The following is a 13,028-nucleotide window of genomic DNA, read 5'->3' on the forward strand; positions in this document are numbered from 1 at the left end:
TAGTCAATATAAACAAACAGGTAAAATTTTGTATCTACGCTGACGACACCAGTGTCTTTGTATCTGCTCGGACTGGGGATGAAATGGCTAAGATTGCGAATAACGTACTAGCAGAGCTAGAATCATGGGCAAACGCAAACTTGCTAAAAATCAACACAGCTAAGACAAAGGCTATTTGCTTTAAACCTAAAAACAAATTTGTTGAAATTCCGACCAATATCATAATGTACTCTTCACCAATTGAGGTTGTTAGATCATTTAAAACACTAGGGGTGTATTTTTCCGAAAATATGTCCTGGGACGCTCACGTTGACCACATCACATCAAAACTAAGTCACGTGGTAGGTTTAATGTATCGGCATTCTTATATTCTTCCATTCAATGTTAAACTACTTCTGTACCAGTCATTATTTTGTTCCTATTTAAACTATTGTCATTTGATTTGGGGGACGACCACAGGACTGAACCTTCAAAAAATACATCTCTTGCAAAAAAAAGCTCTAAGAATAATTTGCAATGTCGGCTATGACTTTCACACAGAATCCCTTTTTCGCAATCTAAATGTCATGAAAATCTTCACACTCTACAACTTTAAGTTATGCATGAAATATAAAATAGAATGCAGTAAAAATAGAGACTGTTTCATTTCTCTAGCGTCCCTGAAGGAAAAAAGCTCAAATTATTCAACTCGTAGTTCTGAACCTTGGTTCATTGAAAACTCCCGCTCTAACTATGGTCTTCAGAGAATCAAAATAACTCTCCCGAAGTTGCTAAATATGCTAACCCTAAAGCACATAGACATAACTACTCTTTCACCCAAAGAATTGCGGTCTTATTTTTTGTGTTGCGAGTGATATGGTTACACTTGAGTTGCATTTGTATTGTACTTGCTTTGTTGCTTGTTTTTTGGCTTTAAATCCACTGTTCTCTGCATTAGCTAATATTGTATAACTTTTTATCTTTATTTTTCTTCTTTTTAATATGTGTACCCTGTGTGTGAACTCGCATTGCCGCTGCTGCTGAAACTTTTGTGGTGCTGGGAACTCGTCAAGCTGTCCATACAGCTTTTTTTCCCAGCCCCCGCCATTGTAAAAAATGGTAAATAAACATTGAATTGAATTGAATTGAAACTAGGCTCTGTTGAAATAATTGTGAAAAAATTGGAGATACGAGACCTTTTATCAACTTTAGAAACTTTCCTGGTATGGAATCTTCACCCGGAGCAGTGTTAGTGGGTAGTTTATCTATTATCTTTATAATGCCTTCACTACAAAATTCAAGGGGGGGCGTAGCGATAACATTACGCTCGGAAATGGGGGGAAGAGGGAAGTTCTCTTCGGTAAATACGCTAGAGAAAAATAAGTTAGGTAGGTCTGCTGCTTCATCATCGTTCATGTGGCGATTGTCATCTGTTAAAAACACGGGGTCAGTACGGCCATGACTCGGATTAATTGCCTTCCAGAACTTGCGAGGGTCGGTTTGAAGCAAGTACGATAACTTGGGGCCGAAAAAGTCTTTTTTTGCTTTTATTACTTCGCCTTTGGTCTGGGTTGAAAACGATCGATAAGAAGACCAGTCAGAATCATTACCACTCTTTCTAGCTTTTGCAAACAATCGTTTCTTTTTGATTAGTAAACGTTTTAGGGTGGTCGTAAACCAGGGCGAGAGGGTATTTGATCCGATTTTGATTTTAGGAACGTAGGTTGAAAGCAGACGTTGCAGGGTGGTCTTAATCTGAGTCCAGTTCTCTTGTGCCGAACGATGCATGCAAGTCATTATGTATTGCTCAAAAAACAATGCTAGTTCAGCGTTCAAAGCGACCACATTAGCGCGAGCGTAATTGTGAATATACTTCCGGCAGTTAACGGAGCGTTCTAAGGAGAAAGATGTCTAAACATGTACAATGGCATGGTCACTAATAAGGTCGATAACGTTAGTGGAATTCACATATTCAGCACTGGACACCAAAAATAGATCTAGTATTGCGAGGTCCCGTGTTGGAACTCGAACCATCTGATAAAGTTGAAACGTTTGTAACAGACAAAGAAACTCGTTTGAGTGACTAGAACCCACAGAATTCGGAAGTGTCTGGAGCGTTTCCCAATTTATTCCTGGGTAGTTAAAGTCTCCAGCAAGTATGAGAATGTCATTGGAGTAAGCACTTCGTATTCTACCGAGGCAAAAGTACAAGTTCTCGTTGAAATCACAAGGCTTAGTGTTTGGTGGACGGTGACAGGAACCAATCAAGGCGTGGCGAAAGTCCAGCTTTACCCGAATCCAAATTATTTCCAGGGGGGGATCGCATTTAACATAGGAACAATGTATACTATTTTTAATGGCAATGAGCACGCCTCCGCCTCTCGTGGAGACACGATCTTTCCGGAAGATTTTGTAGTTATTATGCAAGTTTAATTCGGAATTTTCAACATTGGACGTCAACCAAGTTTCGGTACCGAGAATAACGTCAGGCTCGCACGACGAAGTGAGGCACTCGAGTTCGTCTTGCTTGGAAATTAAGCTGCGGAAGTTGGCTAAAAAAAAAAGGATAACGTTGGTACATTTCTAACGTAAGGGGCCGCTCGAAATTGTTCGTTTTGAGCACGTCACTCTGGGGGGCGCGCACTCTCGCGCTGCGGTGTCTGCAGTTGTACAACACCAGCGCTTTCATTGTTGTACACGTAAGTTTGGTTTCCGACACGCAGCTTATCGTAAGAAAGCTTATACCCGATATTTTGTTCGCGGAATTGGGACGCGAATTTTCACAGCCTTTGTCTAGCGAGCTGGACGTTAGGTGAGAAGTCCTCCGAAATCCAAACTTTCGGAGATGGCACATTTTTAAGCTTGTAAGCATGTCGTAAGACTTCATCTTTACTTTTAAAACTTAAGAACTTTACAATAACCGGCCGGGTCGACCCAGTCCTCTTTTGACCAAGTCGATGGGCTCTTTCAATGTCTCCAAGATTCTGGGTGATGTTTTCCCTTATAAAATTGGAAACCAACTGTTCTGTGTCACTCCAAGAATCGTGTTCACCCTCGGGCAGGCCTTTCAAAATCAGGTTATTTCTTCGCATCCGATTGTTCATATCGTCAAGGGTTTCAGTGAGCACATTAAGGTGGCGATACACACCAACAGATTTCCCGCTGAACGTTACTCAACTCCTGTGTAAGTTGAGCGACATTTTCCTTTACAGTGGTGATTTCGTTTATTTTTGCTTCTCGGCTAGTCACCCGCAACCCGAGACCGGCAATTCCAGCATTGATTGCGTCTAGTTTCTCTGAGCTTTCCTGTTAGTAGCGAGCAGAACTTGGTGTTAACGCCTCGATAGCATGCTGTAGCTTGTCTAGTTTTTCTGCTCCGGTCAGAGGGCCAGGGTTTGACTCAACGTCGCCGGACGTCGAGAGCAATACAAGTACAACAGTTGCAACAGCGAACAACTTGAAAAATCCCAACGAGCCAAAACAAGAGAGGTTCAAACGTTCAGGTGGCAAGCGATGCAATCGTTGTTTTGACCTATTCGAAAAGCAGCCAATACGAGCTCGGTACGTTGACACATCAACACCCATAATGCTCAGACTCTAGGGGATTTGCAGCCGTAAAAAGAACAAGGAAACGTAAAATGTCACGAAGATTGCCATAGCGCAAACCTACCTGGAAAGGTTTCACGACAGGTTAGGTGGCGGTAACAACTCGGCTGCAAATCCCGCTGTTGGAATGGTGGTGGTTCCTTATGTAGGCGGCTGAAGTCCAGGGAAGCGGATGACGTAGGGGTCAGCTGGTCGATGAAAAGTCCTCGTCACTGTCGCCGATGCAGTACTTGTGATAAGTGGCCTGATCGATCACTTTCACGGGGCGGTGTGCGGCTGCACAGTCAGCAGGGATGGTGGACGTAGCGAAGAAACTCGTGATACCAGGCAACGGCAACACGGTCGTTGCAGCAGAAAAAGATCCTGGAAAGGTTTCACGACAGGTTAGGTGGCGGTAACAACTCGGCTGCAAATCCCGCTGTTGGAATGGTGGTGGTTCCTTATGTAGGCGGCTGAAGTCCAGGGAAGCGGATGACGTAGGGGTCAGCTGGTCGATGAAAAGTCCTCGTCACTGTCGCCGATGCAGTACTTGTGATAAGTGGCCTGATCGATCACTTTCACGGGGCGGTGTGCGGCTGCACAGTCAGCAGGGATGGTGGACGTAGCGAAGAAACTCGTGATACCAGGCAACGGCAACACGGTCGTTGCAGCAGAAAAAGATCCTGGAAAGGTTTCACGACAGGTTAGGTGGCGGTAACAACTCGGCTGCAAATCCCGCTGTTGGAATGGTGGTGGTTCCTTATGTAGGCGGCTGAAGTCCAGGGAAGCGGATGACGTAGGGGTCAGCTGGTCGATGAAAAGTCCTCGTCACTGTCGCCGATGCAGTACTTGTGATAAGTGGCCTGATCGATCACTTTCACGGGGCGGTGTGCGGCTGCACAGTCAGCAGGGATGGTGGACGTAGCGAAGAAACTCGTGATACCAGGCAACGGCAACACGGTCGTTGCAGCAGAAAAAGATCCTGGAAAGGTTTCACGACAGGTTAGGTGGCGGTAACAACTCGGCTGCAAATCCCGCTGTTGGAATGGTGGTGGTTCCTTATGTAGGCGGCTGAAGTCCAGGGAAGCGGATGACGTAGGGGTCAGCTGGTCGATGAAAAGTCCTCGTCACTGTCGCCGATGCAGTACTTGTGATAAGTGGCCTGATCGATCACTTTCACGGGGCGGTGTGCGGCTGCACAGTCAGCAGGGATGGTGGACGTAGCGAAGAAACTCGTGATACCAGGCAACGGCAACACGGTCGTTGCAGCAGAAAAAGATCCTGGAAAGGTTTCACGACAGGTTAGGTGGCGGTAACAACTCGGCTGCAAATCCCGCTGTTGGAATGGTGGTGGTTCCTTATGTAGGCGGCTGAAGTCCAGGGAAGCGGATGACGTAGGGGTCAGCTGGTCGATGAAAAGTCCTCGTCACTGTCGCCGATGCAGTACTTGTGATAAGTGGCCTGATCGATCACTTTCACGGGGCGGTGTGCGGCTGCACAGTCAGCAGGGATGGTGGACGTAGCGAAGAAACTCGTGATACCAGGCAACGGCAACACGGTCGTTGCAGCAGAAAAAGATCCTGGAAAGGTTTCACGACAGGTTAGGTGGCGGTAACAACTCGGCTGCAAATCCCGCTGTTGGAATGGTGGTGGTTCCTTATGTAGGCGGCTGAAGTCCAGGGAAGCGGATGACGTAGGGGTCAGCTGGTCGATGAAAAGTCGTCGTCACTGTCGCCGATGCAGTACTTGTGATAAGTGGCCTGATCGATCACTTTCACGTGGCCGTGTGCGGCTGCACAGTCAGCAGGGATGGTGGACGTAGCGAAGAAACTCGCGATACCAGGCAACCGCAACACGGTCGTTGCAGCAGAAAAAGATCCTGGAAAGGTTTCACGACAGGTTAGGTGGCGGTAACAACTCGGCTGCAAATCCCCTATGAACACAACGAGGACCTGCACACGGTACTTGACATTAGCACCAAAGCTGACTGTCAGCCCAACTTTTTCAGCTGGAGCCACCTCAGTCGTTCAAATTAAGGATGTTGCCTTGAAGATTTCAGAGATAAGATGCTGTGCCTTTAAACTCTACAAGACACCCATGCGAAAATGTCTAAGACCGGTTGGCATCTCAACTGGTTTCAACTGGCACTAGCTGGTCCCAAGTCGGAATCAGCTGGGACAAATAGGAGTCCAACTGGGACTAGCTGAAAGGTCAAATGGCTGGAGCCATTCCCAATCGGGAGTCAACTGATTTGACCACGCCCACTTGGGGAACGGGTAGGGCTGAACTGGGACCAGTTAGTCCCAGTTGAGATGCCAACCGGTACCAGTTAGACATTTGGAGTTTGGGGTATGTACGTACTTCAAAGACAGAAAGATGCATTTCAGCGATCGGAGGGCACCTCGGGGAAAACCAGACGGAAGAGAAAACCGCCGCGGAGGGCACAATAGTTAAAATGGCGGGAAGTCTACCTCGAGAATGTTTGATTGTTGCGACTTGCTGGATGGGAGCGCTGCCGCGTCCTATCAGGACTTTACATGCGCAACGCGGAAACATGGGTGAGCACCTTTCTTCACGCGAGGGGGAGAAAAGCTGAGGACTCCACTGATGCTGACAGACGCCAGCGGCTAATCTTTCATCTCGCACGAATGCTAGTTCTGAAAGGGCGATTAAATTGTCGCAACTGGCTCACGAGGCAGCTGAAGCGCATTGGCTTCCAATGCGCTTCAGCTGCCTCGTGGTGAAGTGATGGTGGTGAAGTGATGCAAGCACTTCACCATCGAATCGCTGGCTACCAAAACTCGAGGCATAAATGCTAAACAAAACGCTTCAAATTGTGCGAAAATCAGTCAAAATAGCTTGCGTGACTGGAGCCGACCAGGGTTGCCAGGTGTTTGAACTCCAACCCGCCAAACGTCTACGAGATATAGCCCAAAAATAGCCAAATGTCGATCCAGAAAAATAGCCCAAAAATAGCCGAAAAAAAAAACTTATCATTTGAAACGTTTCTTTTGAGCAGAAAAGACACATAATACATTTTTATCCATCAAATGTCCCAGAAATGGCGTCCCACGCACGTTCGGCGAACTTCCTGAAACGCTCGTACAAGTGCGTGACAGCATACCTTCCACTGTATGGGACGCTTACTATCGGGGCATAGTGACCAGAATGACGTCATGGGAGAACTATGCAGAATTCAGACAACCTAAAGAATGCGCAGAACAGGTGCTGTTAAGGTTGCAAGGAATCGCGCCGTCACTTGTTGAGATGGAGGAATAACAGCACATGCTTGCATTCGGAGTTAAACAATTGCACAAGGCGCGCAAAAAGAAGACGAATTTGTTTGCTGTCGCAAACTTATCAGGGTTAAGGGACTCAAGCGCTAAATGTTCACGTAACTTACTCTAAAAATACATTCGAACCTATAAACCCAAGTGCTTTCAGGCATTTTGGTTCCAGCACAGGTCAGAAACTGCCCAATGCACAGGTCAGAAATAGCCCAATGCACAGGTCAGAAATAGCCCAATACTAGCCAAATAGCCAACTACCATTTTTTCCCGCCAACTGCAAATAAAGCTAGCCCAATTTGGCTATTTATAGCCCAACCTGGCAACCCTGGAGCCGACGGCAGCGCGGGCAGGAAGGAATGGTACGGGTATTAAAGGGACACTGACAGGGTATTTATGCTCGCCGAGGTTTTTAGTTGTACGTGTCATATGAGAGCTCAACTACCCAGAACAGAATTTGCGGCTCGAAATTCGGTTTCTTTCCGCCCGAAAACCGCCGATCAAGAACTGGCCGGTTCGACTCTCGCTCACTCTCTTTTTCGAGGTCACGGGCCGTTTTCTAAGGTATCGATGCGACCACCAAATTTAATCAAAGTCGTGGGTCACTGAAGGCACACACTCAATATTAAAAATAGAAAAAAATATGAAACCCATTTTTTGTGGCTTCTAAAAGCTGTAAATACGTTGATTGAAAAAAAAAAGTTCCACAGAGAACCGGAAGCATTCTGTGCGTTCGTCGTTTCGCGTTTCGTGGGACTCGCGGGGACGGCGATGGCAACGGACGACGTGGGACCTCTATTTCAGAACTGTCGTTCGCGGTACCGGCGAATTCTGTCAACCGTTAAAAGAGAAATTTGGGACTGATCAAAAGAATTGGTATTCATCCCGTACGACACGCCCGGCCACCAAGCCGATGTGCACGGAGACGTCGCCGAGTCGTCGCTCCCTTCTCGTGGCTGAAGACAACGCTCGCGCAAACGTCGAGCACAACGTGTCTACTTTGAGTTGAATATGCACGCGTACGATTTCTTTACTAGGTGCGAATGTCCCCAAAGCGTTGGTGCTTCCCGACTTCGACCCGGGAGTGCTTTTGCTAGAGAAAAATCGACAGCAAACTTTCCAACTTACAGTCTACCTTCTGAATTATTACTAAGGAAAGAGATTCACCTGAAAAGAGATGCTCCAGTAGCTTAGTGGGAAAGACGTCCGGTTCACACGTGGTACGACCGGGTTCGATCCCACGAGAAACTTTGTTTTTTTTTTCAACATTTCCCGATGTTTACATATCTTTTTCTTTTTTTTTGCAATCATCACTGAAGAAACAAACAAAAAAATAACAAACAAATGTTGTGGACGATACTTCGCTGAATTAAATGGTATGGGATTTCCGTTTTGACACCTGCGAACTCAATGTAATCACTTTCCACAAAATGCAAGGAGCATATAAATCAGGTAGCGTCCGGTTTCCGAGGTGCCCGTATATGTTCTACGGGAATTGCAGCCAGCCATTGGTCCCGATCCCGTTGATCTTTCGGAAACTCTGTCGCACAATGCCACTTTTTTCGGATACAGGAAATGTGAGCCAGCTCTTCACGCAACATCTTGGGTGTATTCTTTTCGGAGCCGATCATGGAAATTCACCACGGGCACTTACTACTCATCTCCAACTCCTCAATGTACAAAACAACTCATCTTGGAGTACAGAACAACGAGCGGAACAAACATAACTGCAAAAGAATCGCACGGCGAGCAGTTCCCGCACGCCGCATCGCACGCCGCATGTTGTGTCGTCTGCTACGGAGAGAAGAGAAAAAAAAAAAAAAAAAAAACGCACGGTCGGGTGTAGCCACGTGACTTCCGCCACTCCACTCTCTTCTCTCCACTTCTCCGACCTCCGTCGGGTTTCGGTTTCGGTTTCGAGCAGTTGCGTCTTTTGGCTTTATTAAAAAAATACGCTACTTCGTTGCAAAATATTAATTGGGTAGTCCTCCGACACCAGAATGAAGCGCCTGGCAAAAAATAAAAATAAAATTTTGGGGGGTGTCAGTGTCCCTTTAAGGGGCAGACGGAACTACAGCCTACAGGGCCAGACGCGAGACGCACATGGTACGGCATGTGTCATAACAAAGACAACATCCGGGGCCGTGGATGATACGTTACTTCCGGCGTCGTAGGAGTGGTTTCCACAGTTTCCACTCGTCCGTCTCTCCTCCAACGGGTCTACGTCACTTCCAGCGCCGGAGGAGTGATTTGCACACAGGCCTCACTCGTCCGACGGGCGTCTGAGGAAGCACTCGTTCAGCGTAGCAAACGCGGCACAGCGCAGCGCACACGGATACCGATTGGTCGCAGGTATAGTACCTGGTCACCGGCCAATGGAAGGCGCACGTTCTGTGCTACGCTGCGCTGAGCTTATTAAATCAACACCGTCAAGGCTGCTTCACACATTTGCGACGGTTGCGTTCGTATGCAACCGAAACGTCCGTAACGACCAAAACACCGCAACGACCGCGACTCACGTATTGCTTCGCGAAGCTACCCCTTGCATCGCTTGCCATGCTGTGTACGGCGCACACTTCTCCCGGCGACTTTGTCGTTACGGTTGTTTCCGTTGCATGCGAAAGCAACCAACGCAAATGTGCGAACCAGGTTTCAGAATAGAGTCCGACTTCGCTCTTATTTCCGTCGGTGAAAGTATAAATAATCCTACTAAAGACGTCAAAGTGAGCGTTTGGCAATCGTGAAAGGCCGATCACAGCCAGTTTGATCACAGCGACGCTTTGGTCGCGCACGTCGCCAATGGATGGCGGGGCGGTAGTCACAAGATGGCGCAAGGGACGTGGAGATTCTCCAGGATTTCCCGTGCACCTGCTCGCTGACGCTGTACTCGGGTACAACTTTTTCTTGCATTTCCGAAGTAAAGACCGCGCGAGCACAGCTGTGATCGGTGCTCAATATGCGCGAGCGCACGGTTGCCCATAGCTTCGACTGTGCTAAAAGTAATTTGGCTACAAATACAAAGCGGTCAGGGCAGGTGCATATTTCAGGCGATGGTGTCGTGCGTTTAAAACCTGTGAAGCGGAACACCACAATTCCTATTTTAACGCACTCGCTTTTTCCGTTAAACTGCACGATGTACGAACACGCCAACCAGAACCATGCGTTAAAGGGATACTGAACCAAAAAATTTAGTGCCCGTAATAAGTGGCGCACGTTCTTTCTACGAGCCAGCAGCCGCCGGTGTGCGCGAGCACACGCAACGAAATGACGTCAAAGACCTCCAGTCGCGCTTAAAGTGAAATGCATGGGCTTCGGGCCAAAGGAGAATAAAGACAGGTTTTTCATCTCTACAAGTGAAAGCTACGTGCTTGTTAGACCAATTAATCGCTTACCTTTTACACCAGACACCACTGTGTAGATGGAAAACTTGTCTCGATTCTCCTTCGGCCCGAAGCCCATACATTTCTCTGTCATCTTAACCGCGAAAGGAGGTCTTTGAAGTCATTTTTGTTGCGTGTGCTCGCACACACTGGCGGCTGCTGGCTCGTGGAGAGAACGTGCGCAACTTATTATGGACAGTCAATTCCTTGGTTCGTATCCCTTTAACAGCAGCACCAAGGCCTACAGTCCGTGCCGCCGTCCCCGCTCATCTGGTTCCTCGCCTGACCACCAGAGGGCGAGCGGCGGGCTGGAGTTGCGAAAAGAAATTGCCATCTTGATATCAGGCAAGTACGAGTAAATTAGAAATTCAGCTCGATGGGTACATCTGAAAAGTGGCGTTTCCGACCGGACACGGTTTGGCAGTACAAATGGGCAGAGTTTAGGGTTGGACTGATTCATTTTTAATGTGTAGGTGTAGGTAAAGTGTGTTCGCTTCGCATATTGACCCCCTTTTTTTTTTCACTTTCATCTTATTTTGAGAGCTTTGTTGAGCTATGCTGAACATTTGTTGCAAGGCTCTCATAAAAATATAAAATGGCAAAAAATCGGCAAACGTTTCGTAGTACAAATACACCGCTGTTAGGTGTCAATACAAGGTATCCAAACTTTTGTGCAGAATGTAAAATCATGAACAAAAACAAGAGACAGCATAAAGAAACGGACACTACTTCTCTTTACTGTACAACTGAAGGCAAGGAGCAGAAATGGGAACGTTACAAGGCAATCACCACATCTTCCCAAAGATAATGACAGTAACATCCGTAATTATGAAGAAAAAAGTGTTCTGCATGTGCAACATTCTAAACTTGCAGTTGCCACTGCTAAATATTTCTTGGGAACGGTGGACTTAACATGATCCATGTATGACAGTAGGCAATCCATGAAACTTCCCTATCAGATGAGATGTCTCCACAGTCAAGCAGGCTTGCTGGTGCTAATTATATGTAACTATAGCCAATGCTTAGTTCTTTTCTTCCTTCTTTTCGGCATTATCACTGGTGCTGCTACTACTGTCACTGCTTCCTGATGATTCGGAACTTGCCCTCTCGGATGCCATCTGCAGGATCAAACAAGATACCAAAAACAATCAAAATATAGTCGCACAATAAATAGTATACTGGCAACTAGAACTGTCATGCACAAGTATAATGCTTGACCTCCACGAATTCCTTGTTGTTTCGTCACACAGGGTCAAGTCATCTCTTTATTTCAAATATAAGATTTCTATTGAGTTCATAAATGTGGGACATGAATTCATCAGCTTGGTGGTAAAAGGAATGCATAGTCAATAGAGCGAGCATGGTTATGTCCTCAAATTCTAGCCAAATATACAAGAAGTTGTGGTCTGTACCCAGATTCCGCTCTCTTTTTGGCAGGAAGAGTCGGTTTGGAATTAGTTCAGACGATGTGTCAACCCACAAGGAAAAGAAGAGTGATTTCTGGCACAAATTTTTTCCTTCCCACTCTTTCACTTCACTTCCATTCAGGTATGGATCTCGAATTGCACAGAAAGTGTGTGCTTAGGGATAATTTGTGTTTTTCTTTTAGACTGAAGCACATAGATCAAGTTAGAAGCTGAGCTCAGGAAATACTTCTCCTCAAGGAAAGCTGTCCATTAGGAGACGAAAAATAGTACATCATTGCTCAGCATATAATGGCCACAGGATGCCTCTACTGTCACTAAAGGTTATCAAATATAAAAACGTGCTACACACACATTCTTTTACTTTTGCAAGACCTCTTACACTTGTATAAAAGTATGTGCATATATCTCACCTTCTTGTATGCCATTTCAAAGAGCTTCAAGGAAGCCTGTTGCAGGTCAGTGGTTGCCTGCTTTATCGACTCTGGCGACTCCTTCTCTTTATTGCTCAAAATTTCCCGCACTTTGGTGATTTTCTCTTTCAACTTTGAACACTGCAGAAAAACAGAAACACAGTCATTAATATGAGATTTTGCCCATCCCAAATTCAGTTGGTTAGGGGAGTGTCACTCACCTCTTCTTCAGGTAACTGATCCTTGAATTCGTCCATCTTTGACTCGGTGTCGTGGATAATACTCTCCGCCTGATTCACTGCCTCCACAGTTTCTTTCTTCTGTCGGTCTTCTTGAGCATAACGCTCAGCGTTCTTGATCATGTTCTCTATTTCTTCTTTGCTCAAGCCGCCCGATGACTGGATCACAATCTGTTGCTCCTTGCCAGTGCCCTTATCTCGTGCAGACACGTGGACAATGCCATTGGCATCAATGTCGAAAGTCACCTCAATCTGGGGCACTCCACGGGGAGCTGGCGGAATTCCCACCTGCACAACAGGGCTTGTTTGGATCACTAGCTCCAAAGCAATAAACAACCCAATGCACATATCTATTATCACACAACTTATAGAGTATACCTGACATAACCAAATCGAGTTTTTCAAGACCTTGCACATAATTAAAATCACTACCACCAGTGAAACATTGCTAAACTCCTATATCATTTCCTGGGCTAGTTGTACACATGGCACTCACATGCAAGCAAGAAACACAAAGAATAGCGGTGGCACTAGATCATAGCAACTTCATTTCATTGTATCAAAGACCAGCACTAGCCTAAACCGTGAACCGATTCTTTAAGACAGTTGACCAGGCATTTATGCCATAACTTGCCAGCTCCTCTCCTACTCAAAACTTCTGCATGCACACTCAGCTAAATTAGTGGTTCCTTCAAGAACCATGGGAAATGACTCAAAACAG

At 46.4% G+C, this 13,028-nt stretch overlaps 1 protein-coding gene across 1 annotated transcript in view; it reads right to left on the reverse strand.

The window, feature by feature from the left end:
* Window positions 1-10,942: 10,942 nt before the first annotated feature.
* The window catches only part of LOC8026260 (stress-70 protein, mitochondrial), a 35,868-nt gene continuing 33,782 nt past the window's right edge, over window positions 10,943-13,028 (reverse strand). The window contains exons 13-15 of the mRNA XM_029980791.3: window positions 12,290-12,595; window positions 12,069-12,209; window positions 10,943-11,349 (exon numbers count right to left, since the gene is read on the reverse strand). Of these exons, the coding sequence (XP_029836651.2) occupies window positions 11,254-11,349; window positions 12,069-12,209; window positions 12,290-12,595 (543 nt within the window). The 3' untranslated portion in view covers window positions 10,943-11,253. The remainder of the gene's footprint in view (window positions 11,350-12,068; window positions 12,210-12,289; window positions 12,596-13,028) is intronic.

This window comes from Ixodes scapularis, unplaced genomic scaffold (assembly GCF_016920785.2).
Source record: "Ixodes scapularis isolate PalLabHiFi unplaced genomic scaffold, ASM1692078v2 PGA_scaffold9__187_contigs__length_104089568, whole genome shotgun sequence".
NCBI lineage: Eukaryota > Metazoa > Arthropoda > Arachnida > Ixodida > Ixodidae > Ixodes > Ixodes scapularis.